The sequence below is a fragment of the Bacillus rossius genome, chromosome 5 (genome assembly GCF_032445375.1).
Source record: "Bacillus rossius redtenbacheri isolate Brsri chromosome 5, Brsri_v3, whole genome shotgun sequence".
In the NCBI taxonomy this organism is placed as follows: domain Eukaryota; kingdom Metazoa; phylum Arthropoda; class Insecta; order Phasmatodea; family Bacillidae; genus Bacillus; species Bacillus rossius.
The window spans coordinates 17334041-17360392 of record NC_086333.1 but is presented as its reverse complement, the minus strand read 5'-3'; the positions used below and the strand labels follow the sequence as shown (position 1 = coordinate 17360392).

At 35.8% G+C, this 26352-nt stretch overlaps 2 protein-coding genes across 2 annotated transcripts in view; both read left to right on the top strand.

Moving 5' to 3' along the window:
- LOC134531619 (voltage-gated potassium channel subunit beta-2) overlaps positions 1–26352 on the top strand; it is a 331150-nt gene that overhangs the window by 86038 nt on the left and 218760 nt on the right. The gene's annotated exons all lie outside the window — the stretch shown is intronic.
- LOC134532197 (beta-1,3-galactosyltransferase 5-like) overlaps positions 1–26352 on the top strand; it is a 41785-nt gene that overhangs the window by 8839 nt on the left and 6594 nt on the right. The window contains exons 2-3 of the mRNA XM_063368617.1: positions 15869–15926; positions 19771–19946. Of these exons, the coding sequence (XP_063224687.1) occupies positions 15869–15926; positions 19771–19946 (234 nt within the window). The remainder of the gene's footprint in view (positions 1–15868; positions 15927–19770; positions 19947–26352) is intronic.

Genomic DNA, 26352 nt, shown 5'->3' with positions numbered 1-26352 from the left:
AAAACATTCACTATCTGGGCCAGCATCACCACATCCTCTTTCATCCCCACAACCTATGGCAGCACCAAAAAAGGCTATGGTTGCACCACCAAAGACTATGGCAGCACCACCACAGCCTATGGCAGCACCAACACATACTATTGCAGCACAACCACAGCCTATGGCAGCACAACCATTACAGCATCTGGCGAATGTTCCAGCATCTTCGCCCTGGGTGCAATTTAGCTATGCTAAATCATGGAAAGTAAGCCTACAAAAGCTTGTTTTAATTTATTTAATATATCTTGACATCCCTTTGTATGCCTTTTGAGAACATACCATCGACATCTACTCATATTGATTCGTCCCCATTACCTACTGCCCAGACTTCGTATCCTTCCCCAGAGTTGGTAAGCCCATTCGCCAAAGCAAGACCAAGAAAAGAAACTGGCAAAGGCCGAAAGAAAAGGAAATCAGCAACTTTGACAGACACTCCAATAAAGAGGGCTTTGGCAGAGGAACAGGAATCTTCAAAGAAAAAGAAAGAAGGGCGTTTAAGAAACGGTAAACCGCCAAAGAATCTTTTTCCTTTGGATCACACTTCCAAGAAAATTTGCATTCCAAAAAGATCTTCCCCTTGGAAAGTGATGGTGAAGATGAGGACTGCCTTTGTATTTGCTGCTTAGGTACATTTAGCAATTCAGAATGCAGTCAAGAATGGGTGCAGTGTACCAAGTGTCATAAATGGGAACAAAAGACTGCATTTCCGGTGACACTCTATTTTATGTGTGTTTCAGATGCGAGAAAAACTTATGAAAATGATCTTGTTTACGGACTTATATTTTTCAAAGAAACAAGTTATTTAACTTTTATTTTTGTGTTTATTTTATATTGATATATTGTTATGGGTTATTTAATATTTCGAGATTATTTATTACAAGCTTTTGATATTTGTGTGTTGTGCCAACTTGCCCAAATAGCGAGGCACGTTGGCACGCTTGTCTTTACTTCAATAAAAGTTGTTTTGAAAACTTTATATTAAATTTACTTAAATCTAGTAATTGCAATATGTGCTTTAATGTCTATTCTTTTTGTTAATCACACAAAACCTTAATTTGTTGTTAATATCATATCTTTAAAAAATAAATTTACTAAAATTGTGCCAACCTGCCCCGGTCTCCCCTATCTGTTGTAGCGGTTACCATGGTGCGACTTATGGCATTTTTTTTTCCTTTCATGGTTCATAGACCCCAAAACCATCATCAGCTCAAACGTACATACATATCACAGATTTGTGGACACGATAACTGCCGCAATTTTTCATAAATATTTTACAAACTGATACAAAAAATATATTTGTGGAAAATCTCAGCTGAGATTGTGAATGGACAATTTTCGACCAAATGGGTAAAAATGGGAAAGGTGTTTTGAAAAACAGAAAAAAGGCTGTATTTGTGTGGATACTTCCTCACGTCTAAGTGAGCACGGTTGAACATATCAAGATGCTGACGAATGAAGAAAATGTCAAGAACATCGATGTACGATTCCCATCCTGGAGCCTGGAAATGTATCCTGGCTTACCTCAAAATAATTTTTTTAACTGGATAGTAAAGTCCAGCTTCACTATGGAAAAAACAAGATACGTACATAATTGTCGGGCTTCAGACTGGAAGTCATCTTAGTGTAGGGGTAAACCTCTCCTTGTTTGATAACTGCCAAATACATTTAAAAAATATATGAAAACAGTGAAAGCTATCAGTACGTCAACATAAACATTAAATTGCAAAACTGAAAATTTCTTCTTGCATATCAAATGTATGCCACGTATCCGCAAGGATATTAGAGCCGGGGACAATCTCCAATACCTAGTCCTGACAGTTTCAAAAAAGTCACTGTTGATGGTGTTTGATATATCCAAAAAGGACGGGCGAATAAATTCAAACATAATCGACTGTAGAATCAAGATATTAACGAGAAGAAATATTCTACCAAACACTTATCCTTTTTGTGTGATAATTGACGAACGAATTGCATCGTACAACTGCTGAGACCAGATTGTGAAACTACTCGCATAAATAACAATGCAATTTGCGAAATTAATTTCGTTATATACGGTCATTGCTATCATAAAAATGTACTGCGAACTTCAAGGTTTCCAGAGCCAAAACGGATTCGAGATTGCCGTTACTTCCGATGGCAGGACTCGAACCTGTACCTTTTGGCTTCCGTATCCCTGGAAATTACTGAACGAGAAAAGTAAACGCACGAATATTAAATATTAGCAAATATTAGCATGGCATTGAGTGAGACGAACGTAAAATTCAATACCACCAATTGAAAACACACTAGAGGATTTGCAACTGCAAAACTAAATAATTTACTTTGCTGGGCCTGAGCAGAATAAATAGGTCAGAATGTTGTGTAAGACCCAATTATAAATGACATACCTGCAGACCGATTAGTGCCCTCCTTCCATGCGCAAGATTTGTTTAACCACACGACCATTTTGAACGAGTTTTTGCCTGTACAAACTCAAAACTAATGCGGAAATGGCACTCGCAGCGCTGTGTATCTAAGTAGAGTTGGCATATATAAAAGGCAATTAAGCGTTCGTGCCTTTAGTTGTCATTCGACCTGCAAGAATATGTTTTCGTTTCATTTTTCCAACGTGTACGTGAGCATAATGCCTATTTTGAGCAGTGTCGATTACAGCTACTGGGATGCCGGGTATCTGCGTACATATATGGAAACCTGTGACGGAGGCGCTCAGAATTGGCGGTTTTTGTACTTTCCTGTGTCCTACGAATCAAATAAGCACATGGTAGATTACTGCGAATTTGGAAACTTTGCTTTCTATCACATGAGCTCACACATTATCCTTCCAGCCAGCTTCGTCTGCACATACAACACCAAATTTGGACGTGTTGCAACCTGTTGTGACCTGCGATGCATCTACGCAGACGCCTAAACGACATGTGTCTCGTCGTATTTCTGTCTTTGATCCTGCCCCAACAAGCAATGAGTCAAAGTCAAGTCGCAGCTGTGGTCGCAGACGTCGTCATCCATACCCATGATGTAAAAAAGAGGAGATGAAACCGTGCGCAGGTTTTCCCCCCTCACGCGCTACCACGCTACGTCACCTTGGTTGTAGCCAGCGCTCTTCTTCCAGGCGCTTCCCATCCATTTCATCTGCGTCTCGTGCGAACCTTTGTTATTGTTGGTGCTTACATAATCCTGAGTGCTTTTATGTAGCTGTGCAGTGTTCGGATTTCACAATCATTTCAAAAATACTCGAGATTCAGGCATATAATATTTTTCTTTTCCAAAAAAATGAAGATCTTTGCAATAAGTGGGTGAACGTATGCAAAAGGAAGGACACATTCTGTGTTAGCAGAGGTAAGTTTAAACAAACGTTATTTTAAGTAGAAATGTCAATTATTTATAATACAAGTATTTATTTGTATTTTTTTTATATGATTAACTGTAGGTTAATATTAGGCAAGGAATATATTTCGTGCAAAATACTAAGTTATTATCTATAATAATGAAGTCTTTCGCGTTAAAAAGGTTATTTATTGAATTAATTTGTTAAAAATTAAATCTCAACGTATCCTACCCATTAATAAAAACTCAAATCAATTGTTTTTAAAATGTTCGTGTGTTCGGGCATCAGCGAGAACTACAGAAATTATTTCAATTTAACTTTTTTTTCTTGTTTGTTATAGAACTAACCTAAACACTAGGTTGTGTAGTAATAATAAAGGGGGGAAAACATTTCATCAATGCATGTAAACAAATCGAATGAAAGTAGGAAAGTGAACCCCCTATAAGTACATCAAAAAGAAACATGCGCTTTTTTTCTATTGTTCAAAATGTTCTCTTTAATGGAGTGGGGAGGACATATGATATCATGACGTTTAAATATTTTTAAGTATACACACAAAACCGTGATATAATAATGATAAAATATACAAAAAATAAACAAGCTTACATACAACCACTTTTGAAATTCGAGGTCTAATATGTTTGTTTTAAATGAATGCGTTTAGGATTTGGAAAAAGTTAATTTTTATTTCATCACGATATGTACTTAACTTAATAAAGTTATTGCAGAATACCGCTCAAAATGCGGTGCATGAAAGTGAATTACTTATCTTGTTACATGTGATGATACTGATTTTAATAATATGTTATTTACCTAAAGGTATTTTAAGATTTCAGCATTACAATCTCTTTGTGTTGTGTTATGTTGTTGGTTTACACACAATAATGAAAATTAACGTAAATGAATTCATTGTTATCTAATTTTGTCTTTGCCAATTTTTCCATTCAAGCGTTTAGATAATGGTACAATTTTGTTTCGTCTCTCCATGTAAGAGTTGGTGTTTACGCTTTAAATAGAATTTAACGCGTTAAAAAAATTGCCGTTTTAAATACTTAAAAATAAGTTTTGCAGGGACCATAGCTCAGTACATTCTCAGCGCACGTGCGTGTGTGCTCCATAGGTGAATCCAAAAGAGGGGGGGGTGGCACAGGGGCACGTGCCCTCACACCCATCTAAGCGTAAAATATACATTGATTAATAACGACTTTTGCAGTAATACAAGACCCAGACTCACGGCCCCCCCCCCCCCCTCAGTAATTCCAGGATCCGCCCCTACTGTGTCTACAATCCTAACACTAACACAACTCGGCTATAACTAAAAACAGTGTAACAGTGGTAACACATAAGTTTGCATGTTTGTAGCTATTAATTTTTCTAGATTCTATAACTATAAAGCGCATGAGATATATATATATATAAAAAACAGCTATGTATTGAAAATTGTACATGTGGACATTTGCAGCGCCGCTTTGGAATAGTAATTATGGAGGAAGCGGCTTTTCCGTAAAACTAGATATAAGTGGGAAAAATGGTATTTCCGATTTTAATGTTTCGATGATTACATGATTTTATTATATTTCAATATTTTTATATTTTTAATGTTTTTATCACACCATTTCCCTTGAATTTATTGCCTTCAAATCATTTTAGTATTACAGAATCCAGGAGGAATTTTGAAAAGCCAATTTTAAGGGGAATTAGATGAACTTAGATATTTATTTTGTAAACTTTTTTCCATGGAAAGACCGTGACTGTCTTCAATTGTCTTATCAAATTATGCGAGTGCCTGCAAATGCACAATATACAGGAGGTAAAACAATACTTACTTTGTTATAACATGGAATTTTCAGTAATCAAAATTATAGCAAGCAACATTTTTGAGTTTTCAGAAGTTAACGTTATAAAAATGGAGAAAGAAACACCTACAGCCAAGATACACGCGTTAAAATTACATTCAAATACCTATGAGGGACTGGAGTTCTTCAAGCCATTATGAATCGATTTTGGATTTAATAAAACGTAGTGTAGAAGGCATAGGCTACGGGTTTTATGAAATATTTACTGGCGAGTTATTTTGCAATTAAGTTATTTTTAGTAATCAACCAACAATTATGTGCCATGTTTTAACGCACAATGTGCTTGGGGGATTTGAAAACTATTAGGTTTTTCCTCTCCAAGATAATAAACAAATCCAACATTTCGTTTTTTTTTTTGCCGTGAAATATTTTTTTTTGTAATGCCTGCAAGCTGTTTTTGCTGAATATTGTACAGCTATTTGGTTTAATAATATGTTTTTAAATTGACTTTCTATCATTATTTGCCGATTTGTTTATTGTTTGTAACTAAATAAAATTAAATTTAGTTAATAAATCAAAAGCGCTTATGTTTATGTAAATTACAAATAAGTATTTATACAAACTTTGCTTTGTGTCAGATGTTTTTTTTGTAATATGTTTGTAATATTATTTGTTGCCTGCATCCTGAATGTTTATTTTATCTATTTTATTAATATTCATAATAAATATTTTCGAAGTATATTTATTCCAATTCCCATTACCATTCTGTATTAACAAGACTTATTCAACATTTTGAAGTGATGAAACAGCATAAAATTATTGCTTCGTTGATTTTATTATTAGTATAAACCCCGTATTTGGATGCTAATACATTTATTTAAACTGTATGTTCTCAATGTATGCTATAAAATGCACATAGCAAAATATTTTTACGCTTCATGGTCACTATTACTATTCAAACGATTGTAAATGAACTTTCTGCGTCGTATTCCCGTAAGCATGCTGCATGTAGACTGGGCGGTGCGACCAAGGTGACGTAGTGCGAAGTGGAGGACGAGTTTGGGCGGCCGGACGGTTTCACCTGCTCTTCTTTACATCATGTCCATACCTCACCAAATCAGTCGTCACCGGATAAGAATGCCAGTCGGATACCTGTGTTCCTGAGCCTGAGACTAGCAAACCAGTTGTAACCGGATTCAATGAAACAGTATCCAAAGTCGATGAGGCAGTCTGTGCAGCATTAAGACATTGCTTAACCTAAAATGTATTTGTGTTTTTTCTAAATATATTTGTGAATATTAAACTTTGTGTGATTTAATTAGAGATTTTTAAGGTATCTGCATTTTAACCTAGAAAAAAATTTATTTTATTAAGTTTACTAACTTACATAGTATACCAGCAGCCGCGGGTATATAAGAGATAACAGCCGACAGGGCACTTAGTCCACCTCTGGTGGTGTAGTGTGGATTTTCTAGTTTGACTTGTCTGACATATTAGTCCGTGATCTGACTATTTGAGAACTCTATGGGATCTTTAACGATGGTCTCGATGCCCAGTCTACTATCAACATCGCATACCCCATTGGTGTCGTTCGATGACAGCTGAGACATCGATGGCAGTTATGCCAACAATTACAGATATTTTAATGGCAGCGATGTCGACGACACTGCATATCCTGACGGCATCTGTGATACGGGCTACAGACGAGGCATCGACAGGTGCTGTTACATCATTTGAAGTTTCTTCAGCGAACTAGGAGACTTCAACTAACAACGGGCGTTTATCGCACCTGTGCAAATTCTAAGGAACATCATTCACTAAACTTCAATTGCTCGTGGGCACAAAAAAAACTGAGGCCAAAATAATGTACTGCAAAGAATACTGTTCCAGTGCATCAAATGTAATTAAATAATTTCACGACTAGATACTCTAACTCGTCATTACGAAATCCGCACGGGACCATTTAAGCCCAAGCAATAAGTTATTTTAAAATACTGTGGCAGAACTTTTATTCTAGCACAGCATGCTAGATGACATGAAAACCAATGACCATGAGGAATAGTCTGTCACTATACGAATGATGTGGTGTGTTATACCGACGTCATGACTATTTGGCAGACAATTATAAATACTGTGAAGGTATAACCCCAAATTTTAATCGGCCCCACAATGTCTCATGACTGTTGCATATGAATATATAACTAGCTTGATTTGTCTGTAACTCTCATTTCGTCTTTGTTTGTCGAAGAAGGAGGACCGTTACTCTACAGTATTTGTTCTAGCTCGAAATTTGAAGTTGAAGACCTCGATGGCGTCATTACCATCATCATTTTGGCGATTCTTCAACCCAGTCTGACCAATCACCTACAACAGCAATGCAACTTTTTCATCAACATCGGTTGGCCTGACTGCAGCAACGCTGATGGCGGCGTGGAGCTCGATGACAACAGCTGCGGATATTCTGGCGACAAAGATGCTGACAACTCTAGAGATACCAATTAAATGTTTATCGTCGTCACCCACAGCACAGAAGGAGACTTTAATGTGTGCAGTGTCTTCAGTATCAGCGAAATCAATATCCGAGGAGACAACAACTGACGGTGTTCCATCACCTGACTGTACGGACTGTGAAGGCCTTAAAAACTTGAAAATTCATGATTGGGTAATGAACAATTTCAATAATAACTCTAAACGCATTAAATATCAGTGCAACAGGTAGCCAGTTTATAAACTACGGAAATGTGACAGACTGGTTACGCATTCATCGGAAACAAACTGTATATTCTGCGGCAAGACGTTTGTGCACATGTTCAGTGCAAGGCATGTTGAAATAGGGTAAAGTAAGGTAATTTCGTGACACAGGTAATTTCGTGACATTTTTTATGACGTTTGTAACGAAAATACCAGCAGTTTTTTGGAGCTGAATTTTGGTCTGGTAGTTTCAGCGTTCTCCGCTAAATAGTGTGGTATGTATCGTTCGTGTCTTGGAATGCGTCAACGTCACAAAACAAAAGTTTTCGTAAAAGTGAGCAAAGTTTCGTTAAATATGAGTACTCTTTTGCAGGTTTAACTTCGAATATTCATAAAAGGATCCATGTACATGGTATGTTAGCATTTAATACACAGTTTTGTAGAGAATATAAACCTCTTAAAGTGTGAATAATTGTATGATTTTGTGCTTCTGCATACAGTTGTTATTGCTTATGTTGTTCATGGCGTTTCTTAGCATTTTTGTCCTTGCTAAAGATAAATTGTCAAAGCCTTTAATATGAATTGATCTTGTAAGTTTTCTAAGCTTGTTAGAACAAAATTATTATGAGAGTTTGTGTTGTAAATTAAGTTTACAATAACTTAGTTTCACTTAGAAAGCTAATTATAGTGTGTCACGAAATTACCTATATCACGAAATTACCTATATCACGAAATTACCTATATGCTATCACAAAAATACATTGGCTATTTTTTTATTTTAAAGTTGAATGATGAATAAAGCAAGAAAAAATACAGCAAATATGACTCCAGACAGTTAATTGCAGCTGCTGAATTAGTTAAACAACAAAATTGTTCACTTTATAAAGCCTCCGAGGAAATGGGTGTGCCATGGAGTACACTAAGAGACTATTTAAAAAATATCCCCTGTGAAAACAGAAATGAACCTCTGCCAAAACTAGGAAGACCATTCGCTCTCACTTCAAACCTAGAAATTAGTCTGTATAATTACATCATAGAGATGCAAGAGTTAGGATTTGGTTTAACTGTTTCTACAGTAAGGAAAGTAGCACATGAACTCGCAAAAAGTGCCGGCCGTGAAAATTTATTAAATTCTGACTGTGAAAGTGCTAGCAAATGGTGGTGGACAAATTTCAAGAGTAGGTACAACCTCTCATTAAGAGCTCCAGAAAACCTTGCAGCATACAAGGCTTCTATGGCAAATGAAGAAATCATTTGGGATTTTTATATTAAATTAGAGGAATTACTGGACCGATTGGATATCAAAGAAGCACCTGATAGGCTATGGAACTGTGACGAAACAGGTCTTTCGTATGTCGTGAAAGCAAACAAAGTTGTAACAGCAGTGGGAAAGCGATATGTTTATAAGAGAGTTTATGCAGACAGGGGAGAATCACATACACTTTTGGGATGTGTGTGCGCAAATGGGACATGGATTCCGCCTATGATTATTTTCAAAGGTTTCAGGTGGAACGATAACCTAAAGAGAGATTGTTTGCCTAATGCAATAGTGAAGTTCTCTCCAAAAGGGTGGATTAACAGTGATCTGTTCTTTGAATGGTTCCAGTTCTTTGTAGCCTCCATTCCTCCTGCTCGACCAGTCATCCTCTTCATGGATTCACACGCATCGCATATTAACCCTGAAGTTATTTCGTTTGCGAAAGAAAATCAAATTTTCTTATTTACTTTCCCAGCCCATACAACTCATTTGTTGCAACCGTTAGATGTAGGAGTTTACAAATCCCTAAAATCACATTGGGGTCAACGTCTTAACTCCTACATGAAGGAAAATCCAACGGAAAAACCAAATAGAACAAATTTTCATACGATTATGAATACTGCCTTTATTGAGAGCTTGTGCACTAAGAAAATTACAAATTCTTTCAAGAAAACGGGAATTTATCCATTCAACAAGTGTGCTATTCCTAAGGAAGCTTTTGAACCCTCCAAACTAACGAACAAGCCTCTACCTCAAGAACAGCGGGAAAAGGATCAGATATTGGTAGCTGACAAGATCTTGGTCCTGCCATCAATGTCAAGAGACACACTCATTAACAAAGGAAAGAGAAAGCGAGACTCAAGTGCAAGATGCCCTACTCCAGTAGACCTGCCACTTCAACTTTAGATGCTGCCCTACTAACATCGAATCCTGTAATGTCATCATCGAAGGATATCTTATCAACCACAAAGGCTACCCCATCAACGTCCAAGGCTACCCCATCAACTTCCAAGGCTGTCCCATCAACTACTAAGGCTACACCATCAACTTCCAAGGCTGACCCATCAACTTCCAAGATTGTCCCATCAACTTCCAAGGCTGTTCCATCAAATTCCAAGATTGTCCCATCAACTTCCAAGATTGTCCCATCAACTTCCAAGGCTGTCCCATCAACTTCCAAGATTGTCCCATCAACTTCCAAGGCTGTTCCATGAACTTCCAAGAATGTTCCATCAATTTCCAAGAATATCCCATCAACTTCCAAGGCTGTCCCATCAACTTCCAAGATTGTCCCATCAACTTCCAAGGCTGTTCCATCAACTTCCAAGATTGTCCCATCAACTTCAAAAGCTTCGACACCAACATTAGAACCGTCCATATCTGGTCCAGAACTTCGCGAATGCAAGACAAAATCAAAGGAAGTCCAAATTCTTGATGAAGATTGGATCTGTGGTATGTGCGGGAACAGTTATTTCAGAGACATTCAAATAAGAAATGGCGCTAAATGGCTACAATGCTGTTATTGCTTGATGCCTTATCACGAAGAGTGCCAACCTGCTGATTCTGGGGAACTAGTTTTCATGTATGATAATTGTGCTAATGCTGAAAGTGAGTTGAGCGATGTAAGCATCTAAATAAACTAGACTAAACCTAATTTTTCGAAGGTTATTTGAATTTTTTTTTTATGATGAAATGAAGAAAAAAGCAATTAGAATGCATGTTAAAAGTTAAAATTATATTATTTGTTATTATAGTTGGTAATTGTTTGAAAATATTTGTATTGTTATTGTATCACGAAATTGCCTAACCCCTATCACGAAATTAGATACCCATATCACGAAATTACCTGTCAAACCATTTAAAATTTGAAATTAAATTTTGTGTTGAAAAGATGTATATAATGGTAAGTATATTACTTATAATGTTAGTATTACACAAATGTTAAACAATTTTGCCCAAATACGACAGTAATTGTTGAATAAAACAATATTTATTAGCGAAAAATTAATTTTATCACGAAATTACCTTACTTTACCCTATATTACTTTCCTTTTAACGAAATCGAGTACTATGTACTCTGTTTAAAATGTGATAATCAACTGTCACGTGTTACTGTTTCGAAAAGACATATAAATACAAGCAAACGTTTCGCTTCGTAATCTAAGAAGACTGTATATATCAAGAAAAGCTAGTAATTCCCTCGTTTTTATTCTTGTTGAAATTATGTAAAAAAAATTATCTGTAATTTTGTATTTTTATTTTTTGAACATGAAACTTTTTAAATAATTTTAATGAAATAATAATTATTTACCTCGAAATAAATTTTTGCATCACTCAAGGATTAAAATAGAGGACAGGAATATATTGAATAAAATATTATTTTAACAAGTGAATTTTTTATGATATTTTGAATTGTTTCTGAATTTCTTACTTTTAAATTACATACTATTTTATAGTGGCCAAGATGGCCACGGAATTTTAGTGGGTAAATATTAAAATAATATTGTGGCAGCAATTTACAGTAGACAAAAACAATGTTTCCAAAATAGCGGCATCCTGCCACGGTGACATCACATTGGCTGACATCTTCCTTGGCATTAGAGGTGGGAAGTCAGAGAGCTGTTCACTTCCATTGAGGAAGGATTCGTTGCATTTTTATCGATTGCCCTTGCCGTTATTGTATCGAGGACTACGTCTGAATATGTATTATGGTTTTATTTAAAAAAATTGAAGTAATTTTTTTAATTTATTTAATTTTTTCCCATTAAAACATAAAAAAATTAAAGTATTTAAAAATGGTGGATTAATTTTAAATGGTGGAAGTTCTTTTACTTAAAATTTAATTCATTGTTTTATTAAAAACATTTTCCTATAAAAATCGTTTATATTGATATTGGTGACCATAACGAAAATTGCAATGGATATCATAATCCAAATGGCGAAATGTTCAAGGAAAAAATGCGAAAAAATTTCGGAAAACAAAATGGTGGAATCCAAGATGGTGACCGTAACGAAAATTGCAACAATTCATAGAATTCTAAATGGCGGCCATAAGGAAAATTGCATTGTTCATGATTGGGGGATTCTATTTCAAATTGGCGGGAATGAAAAATGTCGGGCATAATGAAAAGTGCAATGATGGCTGATATTTCTAGAATTTGAGATGCCGGATCCAGGATGGCAGCCGGGGTCAAGGTCAAGGTTAAAGGTCACGCTCATCCAAGATGGCTGTCGTGATATCACAATCTATGATGATGGTCGGCTCCGGCTGCGCATCCAGAACCCAGGCTCCAGAGATTCATTCCTATACTTATCTCTTTATCTTTCTATATACTCTGTATTTATCTTGATATCTCTATATGTATCTATGTTTCTAACAATATCTTAATCTATCTCATCAATGTCTCTATACGTCTATGTACAAGCCACACTATATATCGCTATATCTCTATCTTTCTATCTTTCTATACTTCTCTACACCTCTATAAATCTCTATCTTTCTGTGTCTATATCTTACTATAAAAAAACTATATCTTTACAAAACAGCCGACGAACACGCAAAAACATAGGCTACATTTATATATTTTGTACATATCTATATTTTAATATCTTTTTTAACTGTCAAAAGCGTAACTTAGGTACATAAAAACACGCTCATATGCGAATGCAGCTTTGTATCAAAAAATCAAGGCATTCTGTAAAGAAACTTTGGAGATTTAAGATTTTGAATGAAGGAACATTACATTTTTATTTATATAGGTATACAGCTGTACCAGGACACGCGTTGTTGGGGCTCAGTCTGGTTGAATAGAGAAGGTAAAAAAAAAGCATACGTTTATAATAATGTTTAATTTCAGAGATTTTGAGGAGAAATCTTTTTGGACACGGTGAGAGTAAAATTTTTACTACAATTTCTAGGCCAAATTTTAATGCAAAGTTTTCTTGGAACATTGTTTTGAAAAGTTTTTGATGCCATATAGATATAAAGAGAGCACCAACGAATCGAGGTTTCCAAAGAAGTATCACTTCTATCACACGAACTGTGTTACACGCGCTCATTTTTACTAATTTCTATACTATAAAAAACACGCGCGTAAACGAATTCAACGTTGTGTTAAAATGCCAAAGCAATTGCTGTAGTAATTAAAGAGATTAGTTTTTTTGTACAAATGAATATTTCCGTTTTTTATAAAGAGAATAAATTGTTCTAACATTATAAAGAGGGAGGTAAATTATTTGGTAAGAATATAAAAATACAAAAACTACTAACACATATTCAAAGTATTCTGAATTTATGTCTCAATTTGTTATTTAAGTGGAAATTTTAAATCTTGAACATTAATGAAGTATCGTTAATTAAAATAGTAGAATTAACATGTAGGAGAAGGAAGGGTAAGATGACGAAGCGGGTGAGATGATGAATCCAGAATTTCTCCTTCGAGACAATAGAAGGTAGCACAGTATTAGGTACAAAATAGAGCCCTACTATATGCTTTGTAAAATATTTAGTGCCACGCCATTGACTATAACCTACGGAGCTGTGGAACGAAAAGTTTGTTTTGTGAGTTGCCAATGTAACATTACGTACCAAGAAAATAAAGGGGCATAGTGACGAATTCGTAAAATTCTCTCTCTCTACATATATTTTGTTTCTACATTATTTCTTCAATTCTTTTTAATTACAGGTGTAATCACCAGGAAAATGGTACGTGAAAATAAAAAAAGTCAAACAGACAAAGCTAGTGAAAATATAGCATGAATATTTTATGGTTTCCCTGCCTGAAACCAAGGTAACCTTCAAAAATGTGTCATCGTTGTTTTTGTTTGGCTTACAACAAAGTTGCTTCCGTAGTGGTTACTATGAATGGGTTCAAAGCAACAAGTATCGAAACTTTCAAAGGTAACATCTTTAGAGATGAAGATTTTGAAGCTTTAACAACTACAGACCAGCCCCAAATCCATGGCTTATCTACATGTGTCATCAATCAGAACTTATGTAGGACCATAGAGTTCACCAGTTTTGGCTACAGTAGTACCACATGACTCACCAGTGGTGGCTACTGCAGAACCAGAGGACTCAACATATGTGGCTACTGTAATATCAGGGGACTCACAAGTGTTGGCTTCTGTAAGACCAGAGGGTACACCAGTGGCTAAGAAACGAAAGCTTCCCGCAAAAGCTACTAACCAAAAACTACATGTACAGATAGACAACCAGGGGCAACAGCACTTGATATTAAAGAGTCATTGCATACTCCGGACATGTCACAAGCCAACTCCCAGCCAAATTACAGCTTTTAATTGCCCTGTTTCTCCTGTTGCCGACCTTAAAACTAATTTTAAAAGCAGGAAGCTCCCTTCATTGGTAATATCCAGTTTGCCAGTAAAGAGAGTATTAGAGGAAATTAAATCAGTTAAAGAAGAAACTGCCAGAAAAAAAAATTGTCTCGAAAAGGAAAGAAAAAACCAAGACAGATCCAATGAACCAAAAATCAGCAAAAGCAAAGAAACTAGCCTACCTAATAAATGGCTCAGCGACCTCTGACGATGGTAATGTTCTCTACATGTAAACAGAAGAGAGGAGAGAGGCTGTTTTCTGTGTGGGGAGAATGGGAAAATGAACTGTGGGTATCAATGTTTTTTTTATGTAAAGACTGAACTCATGCTCAGTGCACTGGTTGGATTAGAGTAATTGCTAAAGTTTGATAATGGAAATGTGATTTTTTTGTAATTAATTTTTATAAGGGACTTTAAAATTTAGTTTTCATATTATTTATACTAATTTTTGTTACAAATGAATAGTAACATAACAGATATTAAAATTTCTTTTGTAGCCTATTTTTATGAGAAAAAATCACAAATGAATATGTATGTCCAATGATTTTATTGACGTGACAACGTCTAATAAATCGATGAACGTCGGCTGCACACACGAAAAAGTGTCCCGTTACGTACATTGTCCCGTTTCGCTGTGTCCCGTTACGCTCATTTTATATTGTTCTTTGCTAACCTGAACCTCCTAGCATTGCGACCGAGTCCGTGGCGTATTCTGTTTTCATGCATTTCAATGTAACATTTTCATTGCTCTTTGCTAACCCGTTCCTTCTAGCATTGCTGCAGAGTCCGTGGCGCAAATATAATATTTTTGACTGCATCTTGTTGTTGGGTAAGCCATTTTCCTTCAAATCATCCTTGAAACACTCCCATTTGTTTCCTACTTTTCCTATCATCGTCCTATCCTTAACAGAACAACACAGATTGGAAGAAGTTAAATAGCAAACATGTATAAAAGTTATAGTTAAAATAATCTCTTCGTTAAAGTAATAAACATATTTGAATTAATGAGTGCAAATAAAAGTAAATTTATCAATTAAATTGTAGATTTCATTTCACTCCTTCTTTGTTTCCATACAAAATAGTGATAATTCAATAAAAATTATTCAATTTTATTCATAAAAGTATGAAATAATATCATCAATGTTTTGTTATGACGTTGTCACTTTAAAATATCGTCCTTAAACCGACTTTACTGACAATCAATTTTTTTTAGTTAATACGACGTAGTGGCCACATGAAAATATTTTTCAGGTTAACTTTGAGTAAGTAGGTTGTATCAAAATCAAGACGGGTTGACCCAGCGGGCGGCGATACAATTACGGCACGAGCTTGGACAGCTCGTAAAGGTTGGATGCACTTCGACGAGACCACAGGCTCCCAGAGGTGTGGTAGACTTGGTTAAGCTCCTTGTGATACTCTTAGGATGGGGAATCCTCTGAGTCGACCACCGGGGAGGTGGGTGGCAGTGATGCCGGGATGGGTAGCCCCAGCCTCCTTCTGTAGCTCCTGCCCAAGCACCTCCGGGTCGCCAGCTCGTGGCGGTAGTCAGTACATGCCGTAAAATACTACACCTTAAACAACCTTGAGACCGTATGCGTCTATTTATAAATTGTGTATTAAACTGTATAAATATATCGTATAATTTTTGACGTGACAACGTCTAATAAATCGATGAGCGCCGGCTGCACGTGTCCCGTTACGCACATTGTTCCGTTACGCTGTGTCCCGTTACACTCATTGCACGCTTGCGCCGCATCTATCTCTCTTCCACTCGATTGGCCTATGCGTCCGAGGAGAAGAAAGACAGCGGCAGCACACAACTTACATATACACGTGAACTGTTTCGTCGACTGGTTATAAAGTGAAGTGAAAAGTTAATGTGGTTTTCATTGCTTATTACAACAACAATTTCGGCAATAAAAGTTTATTATTCCTGCATTTTAAAAATCTGATTACTAGCATAATTTGAAGTATTTATTCTTTTATTATTAAAATAAAAATTATTAAATTTTATTCATAAAAGTATGCAATCATTTCATCAATGTTTTGTTATGACGTTGTCACGTTAAACTATCGTCCGTAAACCGACTTTACAGACAATCAATTTTTTTTTTAGTTTACCAGCCTACTTATATAATATGCCAGTTTAGAAATATGTAATTAATTCCAACCAATTTTACTAAATAAATAGACATAATAAATTTTCCAGGAGTATAAAAAATTATTTTATAACAAAACAATTTAAAAATTATTTTTTAAAATGGTTTTGCGTAGTTCTTATAATTATTTAGTATGAATCAAGTATCTAATTTTAAAACTATTGTTTTAAATTGTTCGAGGAAATATTTTGCAGTGATAAAATTACACTTAGTTATTTGTTTCATTTCATGAGTAAGAAAAATTAAAAAAATGTTAAAACCGCGTCACAATCATTTTAACTTCCGTTTACTAAGGTTAAACCTATGCTTAGAATAAACAAAATAATTTAACCTTATTAGGAAAACATTCAATTATATAAAGATATTTGAAAAATCGCAACTTTATATAAAATATATAATAAGATATCAAATTTCTTATCCAAACCTATTTGTGGATTCTTAGATTGCTTAGTATAACTTAAATTAAATTCACCAAATGTTTTACCCCTCTCCTCTGTTCCCACGCGGATGCCCATGAATATATTTATAACCAAGTAAATATGGCACTAAGAGTAAAAGAAACAAAAATCAAAATTATCTTTTATTTTTCTTTTTACCACATATGTAAAACAAAATTATTATTATTATAAACTTGTATTTATATTGATTTCAAATTTATCTTCCCAACACTGATTTAATAGTTCCATAAGGTTTAATTTTTTTAAATAATACTAATTTTTATACAATTTAGGAGTTAACATTTCGAGAACATTGAATATGAGAACTTAGCTGAAGAATTTTTTTTATCTATTTCAAAAACTTGTTTGAATTTTTATTTGATCATAATAACAGGGGCTGATTTTTCCAACTACCGATTAGCTATAAAAAAGATCAAGTTACATAACATGATAATTTTACTACCAAAGGTTCAGCAGAGTCTTGCCTTTTTTTCTCTGCATTCGCCAAAACAATTGAGGTATTTGTCATATCGTGACACAATCTTCTATCAGCCTTCTTCAAAGAAGTTAGTGGTCAGTGAGGAGAGATACAGGGACAACCCTGGACCTCTTTCTCCCACACGACGCTGCTGTGAGGCGGATAGACTAATCGCGTGGCGCATTGTGCCGAAATATTTGCATATCTTGCGACGAGTCTTGACGTGAGCCAGTGCGCCGCGCGATTAGTCCACCCGCCTCACAGCCGCGTCGTTAGGGAGATGGAGGTCCAGGCGCTCGACTTGTAATCTCTCCTCACTGGCGGCTAAGCTTTTCCAAGAAGGTTCAGAGAAGCCTCAATCATTTTTGCGACTATGCAGAAGATAAGTAAGACCCTGCTGAACCTTTGTAAATAAAATTATTATGTTATATAAATTTATCTTTTTTATAGCCCATCGTAGACAAAAAATTGATCCGGCATTTCATTAATGTTAAACTATGTTTTCAATATCTAACCTTTTAAATGTAGACCTTAACCAAATTGTTAAAAGGGTTTATATATTTTGCATGTTTTAAAACCATACAAAATAAATTACATCTCATTTGAATAGCTTCAAAGATACGACTTTTAAAATTAAAAAAAAAAATTATCTACTTTTCATCAACATAGTGTCTTCACTTGAAGCGATGAGCATAAAGTTTGTAACACATGACAGTTATAAATTATATCGTATTTGCGTGAAAAAGACTCGTTCTCTACCAGGCATCAGTTCATTGACACTGGACAGCGTAAAGATTCTTCTCAGTATTGGACAAGTGTCAAATAAATATGGAAGAACAAAATTCTAAACGTGGAAGACCCAGTCACTTTTGGTGACAGCATCACTAAAATGGAACTTCATGAGTACCACCCTTTCCTGCTCAACAGTCTCAATACCTTCTAAAGTACATATTATTTTATAGCACCAATATGTCTGTAGTTTACCTTCGCAGTTATTTCTACATATAAAAGTTTCTCCCATAAAGGCAGGTGGTATGCATCTGACGACAACAATATTCTACAACGGTATTCTTTACTTAATCAATAGCATTGCATATGAACTTAATTGGTGTTGAGTTATACCAAACAAAATACGTAGGCATAGCATCCGCAAAACTTCCTTCTGCTCACACCAAATAAACTGTCTGATGTTAGGTTGGGGCCTCGATGATGATTACAAGCTACCGGTTAATACCAAAAGAAAATTTGAAGTTTGTGTTCCTCTGTCCATGCTTCTCGCATTTGCTGAACTACAACCATATAATCATTAATTCGAAACAAGAACTCATACTGCTTCTAGCCAAAATGCACATAAATGCAATTGTAGCTGCTGCTGAAAACCCACAGATTGTATCGCTAACACTGCAGTCTATCGAGTGGAAGCTGCCTCACATCCAAGTGAGCACGGTAGAATGTATAAAGATGCTGAGGAACATAGAAAATGACAAGAACACTGGCATACATACTATTCCTATCCTGAAGCCGGAAAATATATGCTGGCTTACATCAAATTCAGTGAATTAACTAGATAGTAAATTCCAGCTTGCTACTAAAGCCTTTTACCTGCCATTTTTCCACTTATGGAACATGATTTTGAGAATTTTTTTTCAACAACAAAAATTAAAATATTTCATGACATAATTTTTTCCTTGTTAAACAAAGTCCATTTTCAATTTAAAGATTTTTTTAGTGACATATGATGTATTTCATGAAGGTGAGCAATTTCTAAAAATGGCAAAATCAGATGCGGTGCGAACTCTTTACTGTTTTTATTTGTATTTTGCTATAATAAAAATAAATTATCTATTTAGAAAGCTTAGGGTGCCTTAGGAAGAGTAAAAGAAATGATTCCACGTACGAGTATTCAATTTTAATTTTTACTTATCTCACTTGTGTTCCAGACGTTTAGATGTTCCAGAAGTGGAACATTGGCGGGTTCTGGTTATTGCGGACCACTTTACTTATATGCGTCACCGCACGCCTACTGCGCATTATTCTACTTGCACCTCAGCGCAGCCACAAACAGTACATGTCATCACATGCCTTTCATGCGAGTTACTACCTGCAACGGAACTCAGTCTGCTCTTACTTAGTTTTCTTTCAACTGTCTAAGAGTTGTGTTATAAAATCATTTGCTGTCATTGCAGTATTTTTAGGTTACCTCTGTGCGTGTGAGGGCTTTTATGGCGAGTGAAACAGTGTTTCATACAGTGAATGACGCACTTGACTACATGAATTCTTTGAATGATTCTGACATCACTGACAATTCCGATGAAGAATACGACTTGTGTCAGTTACCTCCAGAAGAAAATGAACGATTGACGGATAATGAAGACATTGATGATAACAATTTGGGAGAAGTGGAGCCGACTGACGTATGTGGACAAGTAAGTTTATTTATAAAATCATGTGCATCTGTGTCCAATGAAACGCAGCATGAATCATTTCCTTCAACTAGTAAAGAGTTGCCTGCTCCTAAAAGGAATCGTAAAATAAAAGCTAATCCAAAACCTGGAGTGAAAGGTAAACATATCCCGGAAAAACCAAATTGGCAAAAAGACTACAAGCTTCAGTTATGTACTTCCTTCTGAAAATCAAGTGAAACTCGGTGATAAATTTCCTAAATTGATATATCTTGAGCCTATTGACCTGTTTTTTGAGTTCTTGAACATTGATTATCTTACCCATTTGGCATAAATGACTACTCTCTATGCAGCACAACATGGTAGTTATTTGCAATTCGAATGGAAAGACATAGCTCAGTTTTTCGGATTACTGCTCCTTAGTGGTTACCATATTGTGCCCACAGGAGACTTACTGGAGCACAGCAGAGGATATTGAAGTTTCCATTGTCTCTACTGTTATGTCAAGAAATCGATTCAGGGAAATAAAGGCTAATTTTCGTGTAATGGACAATTCAACCATAAATTTAGGTGACTAGTTAGCCAAAATTAGACCACTATATGATGAACTAAACAAACAGTTCATGAAATTTGGAATCTTTCACAATACTCTTAGCATTGATGAATCTATGGTACCTTATTATGGCCACCATTCGTGCAAAATGTTCATCAGGGGGAAGCCAATAGGATTTGGCTACAAAATTTGGATGCTGTGTTCCTCAAATGGCTTTCCCTATAGTATGGATATATATTCAGGAAAAAGTGATTTAGTACCCCCCTCGGGAAACGAGTGGTGAACCATTTGCTGGCTCTTGTTTCGAATCTCTTAGAAATAGCAGTATATTTTGACAACTTTTTTACTTCTTATGACTTATTGGCAGAACATAGAAGCAAAAAAATAAAAGCTACAGGGACAGTCAGAGAAAATAGGATTGCAAAATGTCCTCTAATTCCAGCAAAAGAAATGTCAAAAACCAAGAGAGGTACATATGATTACTTGAGTGACGGAAAAGTTTATGTCTGTCGATGGAACGACAATTCAGTCGTGACCATAGCTTCAAATCATGAAACTCATCTGCCTTTGCAAAGTGCTAAGAGGTAAGTTTATGCAGTTTTTTTTCCTTTTTGTTTGTACATTTATTCATAACATTATTTTTTCACCTAATAAATTATTTTTCGTAAATATTCCAAAGAAAAAAGAACAAGAGTTGCCATTGATCAACCTCGTCTCCTGAGACAATATAACTATGGCAAGGGTGGAGTTGATGTTATGGATAGATTGTTGGGATCTTACCGGCCAAAATTGCATTCAAAAAAGTGGTGGTGGAACTTGTTCTTCAACGCGATCAACATGACTGTTGTTGCTGCCTGGATTGTTCACAAAGAGCTTCACTCCAAACCATCGTCTTTACATCTGGACCATCTTTCCTTCCGGCGACAGGTACGTTTCGTTTTTTATATTTGTTTTTTATATTATTTTTACTTTACATTTATCTAATCAAACGTTTTATTGTTCAGATTACAATGGCCCTCCTGCGAATTTCTCCTCGAAAGGAGGGGCCTAGAGTTGGGCCAAAGCCTCGTATACCTCCTTCTCAACGAAAATCAGATGGGCATTACTTGATTTCGGCATCACAGGGAAGATGTGCTCATTGTAACTCCAATACGAAGTACCAATGCAATGAGTGCAAGAAGAGGATCCATATTGAGTGTTTCCCATATTTCCATGGACTGAAAGTGTAATAATAGACATTATTGATAAGGCTTCAAATGTAAAATAGTTGTTGTTGCACTGTTGACAGATCAAACTCAAGAGCAGCATTTATCTTGGGTGTTACCCCATATTTCCATAAAAAAAAGTTTTCAAGTTGATTTTTTATTTTTTCAAATTTTGGAAGATAGCTATTTTATATTGTTATGGATATACATTTTAATGGGTTTGTATAGCAATACATATGTTTTAAAAACGAATTGACGATTTTTTTTGTCTAACCACTTCCTGCCAATGTTACACTTCTGGAACATAGCAAAAAAAATAAAGTTTTTTTTTCTTGTAACGTATTAATTTTCATTTCTTAATGATACATTAAGTAAACATAATTCGTAGGAAAATATATAATTTTTTTGAGGGATCTTGGGGTGGGGGGTAAAAGGTTAATGGTGTTTGACATTTCCAAACAGGATGATCTAATAAATTCAAAAGTCGTCGTTTGTAGGATCGAGATATTAACGAATGTAAATATTTAACCAATAACCTATGCTTTTTGTCTGATACTTCACGATAGGCTTGCATCGTACAATTGCCGAGACAAGCTTGTGAAAATTCGGTCATAAATACTGTTTCGTTTGCGATATTAATTTAGTAACGACCGAGCATTTCTAGCGACAAGATGTATTGCAAACTACAAGCCAACACGGATTTGTGCTCAAGGAAATTGCTGTCACCTTCAGAGACAAGTCTCGAACCCGCACCATCCGACCTCAGTATCTCTGGAAATTATTGGACGAACATCATCGACTGTAGAATCGACATATCGATGAAAGAAAACATTCCACTAAACACTTATGTTTTTTTTTTCTTCTGATACTTAACGATCGACTTGCATCATACAACTGCCGAGACAATCGTGTGAAAATTCTCTCATAAATAACGATACATTTTTCAGAGATAAAAACAGTTACAGACGAGCATTGCTAACGTCAATATGTACTGCAACCTACAAGATTTCCGGAGCCAAAATGTATTCGTCTTGAATGAGATTGCCATTACCTATGAGGACGATGGCAGCACTCGAACCAGCACCTTTCGGTCTCCATACCCTTGGAATCTACTGAACGAAAAAAGTAAACGTTCGAATGAACGCCTAAGCAAATACAAACTGGCATTGGACGGAGGTAAAATATCTTAAGACCAAGTGAAAAACACTATAGTGAATTTGCTTCTGCAGAATTCATGTGGCATCATTTATTTTGCAGAAAAAAGGGTGATCAAATTTTGCGATCGATTCACCGAAATTTTTGACAAGCAGAGAAACTACAGCTGTCCTTCCATGCACAAGCTTAGTGCAATGTATGGCGGACAGCCACACGACAAGTTTACACGAGTATGTGCTTTTACAAACTTGAAACTAATACTTAAATGGCACTCGCAGTGAAAATATAGCCTGCATACCAAAGGTGTGCTACGATTCGCACCTTCAATTGCCGTCCGACCTGCAAGAATATGTTTACATTTCATCCTGCCAACTTGTACGTAAGGGTAAGACCTGGCTTCGGCAGTGTCGAGTGCAGCTATTAGGATACCGGATTTCTACACACATATATGAAAACCTGCGATGGAAGCGCCCATCACTGGTAGTTTTCACACTTTCCTGTGTCCTACAAGTTACTCAGCAGCTAATAGATTGCTACGAACCTTGAAACTATGCTTTCTATCAAATTAAATCACAAACGATACTTCTGGCCAGCATCTCAGAAACAGTCTCTTCGTCTGCACATGCAACAGCAAACTTGAACATGTTGTAACCTGTTGCGAGCTGCGATGCATCTATTCAGACTCCAAAACGACGGGCTTCTTGTCGTAGTTTAGTCAGTGATCCTATCTCAACAAGAAATGAGTTAAAGCCAAGTCACAGTCATGGTCACAGATGTCATCATCCATATCTCACTGCAACAGTCTTCGCCGAAGAATATGACCTCTCGGATACATGTGTTCCTCCTAAGCCCGAAACAAGCGAACCAGTTGGAACCGGAGTTGACAAAACAGTACCCAGAGTCAATGAGGCAGTCTGTGTAGTGTTAAACTTTGCTTACGAAAAGGCTTTATACCTTAATTTAATATGCACTTGCGTATTTTTCCAAATAAATTTGTGAAACTTGAACTTTCTGTATTTTTTTTTCTAGAGTTGTTGGTTGCTTTTATTTTAACGTAGTAGAAAAATAAAACAAGTTATTTTTTTGACCCCCATAGTGTACAAGCCAACTATGTATATATAAGTAAGTTGCAGATGTCAGGACACTTAGTCCTCCTCTGACTGTGTTGCAGTGCAGATCAGTTCTCTTCAGTAAGTTTCGTAAGATTAAGTTTCTGTTCCAATGTCAGCTTTAATGGATGGTCTGGTCTACCATCAGCAGCGAAGACATCGATGTCAGTGACGATGTCGGCAACAGAGACCTCGATGATAGCGGGTATCTTTATGGCAGCGACGCCGATGGCAACACATATCGCGATGGCATCTGTTATACCAGTAGAGGAGAAATTGACAGGTTCTGTTCAATGGTCTGAAGTATCGTTTGAAACTTCGGAGACTTCAACAGTGATGGACATTTATTGCATATGTGCAAATACTGTAATGCAGCATTCACTAAACCATCAATTGCCCATCGGCATGAAAGAAGTGGATGTCCAAACAATGCACAAATAATACTATTTCATTGCAGCAAAAGGAACAAATTTATTGGTCGACTAGATAGTTTAAAACAGCATTATGAAATATGTACTGGGTCTGCTAAGTGCAACCAATAACATGTTTGTAAATATTGTGACAGAACTTTATGCTAGCACAGCTTGCTAGATGTCATGAAAACTGGACCTGCTAATTGAACAATTCGTTAATTTTGTCACCAAGCGAAAAGTGTGTAATTATACATCCACGTCGTACCTTTTTGGCAGTCCATTCCAAATATTGTAAATAAAAAACTGAAATTTGATTGGTTACAAAGTGCCAAATGACTATTGCATAATATATATAACTAGCTTGCCTTGGGTCTGACTCTCAGTTCGTCTTTGTGGAAGAGTAGGGACAGAATATCCTGGTTATTACTCAACAATGTTAACCCAAACTCGGACTCGAGGAGAAGCTGAAACGATCAAGACCTCAATGGCATCTTTACCATCTTTAGCACAGAGCTCGGTGACACCTATACCATCATTAATTGGTGGTTCTTTAGCTCAGTATGGATTATCACATACAACAGCAACGTCAACTGCTTCAACTTCGAGGACCCTGACTAAAGTAACGTCGATGGCAACACAGATCCCGAGAACAACAGCTGCAGATATTCCGATGGCAATGGAGCTGACAACTCCAGATATCTCAATGGAAGTTGTAACATCGTCACCGACAGCACTAGACGAGACTTTAGAGTGTGGATTGTCTTCAGCAGCAGTGAAACCAATAACCAGGGAAGCAACAACTGACGGTGTTCCATCACCGAACTATACGTACTGTGAAAACATAAAAACCTTGAAGATTCGCGATTACATAACAGTGCAACATGTTTCATAGTCAGTTTATGTGCTACAGAAGACTAAAAAGACAAATCGAAATTGAGAAATACTTGTTGTGCATTCATCAGAACCAAATTGTATATTCTGTGGTAAGACATTGGTATGGATAAAACATGCAAGGCATCATGATATATATCACTGTCCTTTTAACGAAACTGTGAACTTTAGGCTGTGTATAACATATGTGGTAATCAATTAAAATATGGAACTGCCATGAAAAGACTGGTCAAGACACGTGAAGGACTGGCTTCGTACTCTAAAAAGACTATAGAAATAAAAATAAAAAACAACTTATTATTTCTTCTTTGGACTTGCAGATATTATGTAATAATATTTTATTTGTAAAAACCGTGGTGTATTTTTCACGAAACTTTCAAATTAAATTATATTTTAAATATAATTGTACTTTTTGCATCAGTAAGAGGTTGAATTAAGACTCTCGAATCAGTCAGTAAATAAATTACTGTTTTCTTTGAATAATTTGGGAATATTTTCCGAATTTAAAGCTTGAAAATTACAGTTTTCCGAGATGGCAGATGAATTTCAAGATGAGGAGGCCACAGTTATAAATTATTTTTGCACTCTAAGGGGAAGAACATAAACTTATGTGGTGGCATAACCCTCTAGAAGATGAAAAAAATACGTCGGTTCCAAGATTTACTATTAAAATTTTATTAAATCATTTATTTTATCAATATTATTTTTTTTCTTTTAATCAGATAATAGTTACGGATTTTCAATATGATGGAAAATTTTCATAATTATGTATGAGTTTTATAATAAAACTTTATAAAATAAATGTATTTATTAATTTAAAAATTCTTCCCATTAAAAAGGATTTAAATAATGGATTCTCAATATGGTGACAGTAAAGAAAATTGCAACATTTGAGAATGGGCGTTTTATTCCAATATGGTGGAAAGTTCAGGTATTAAAAATGGTGGATACATTATGGCCACCGAGATCAAGGTAAGTTCAAATGTCAATGTTATCCAAGATGGCCACTCTGACATCACAATACAAAATGGTGGACGTCTCAACAGGCTCCATCAGCGGATCTTTGTTGCAGGACCTGCATTTATATACTGCTGGCATTTATCA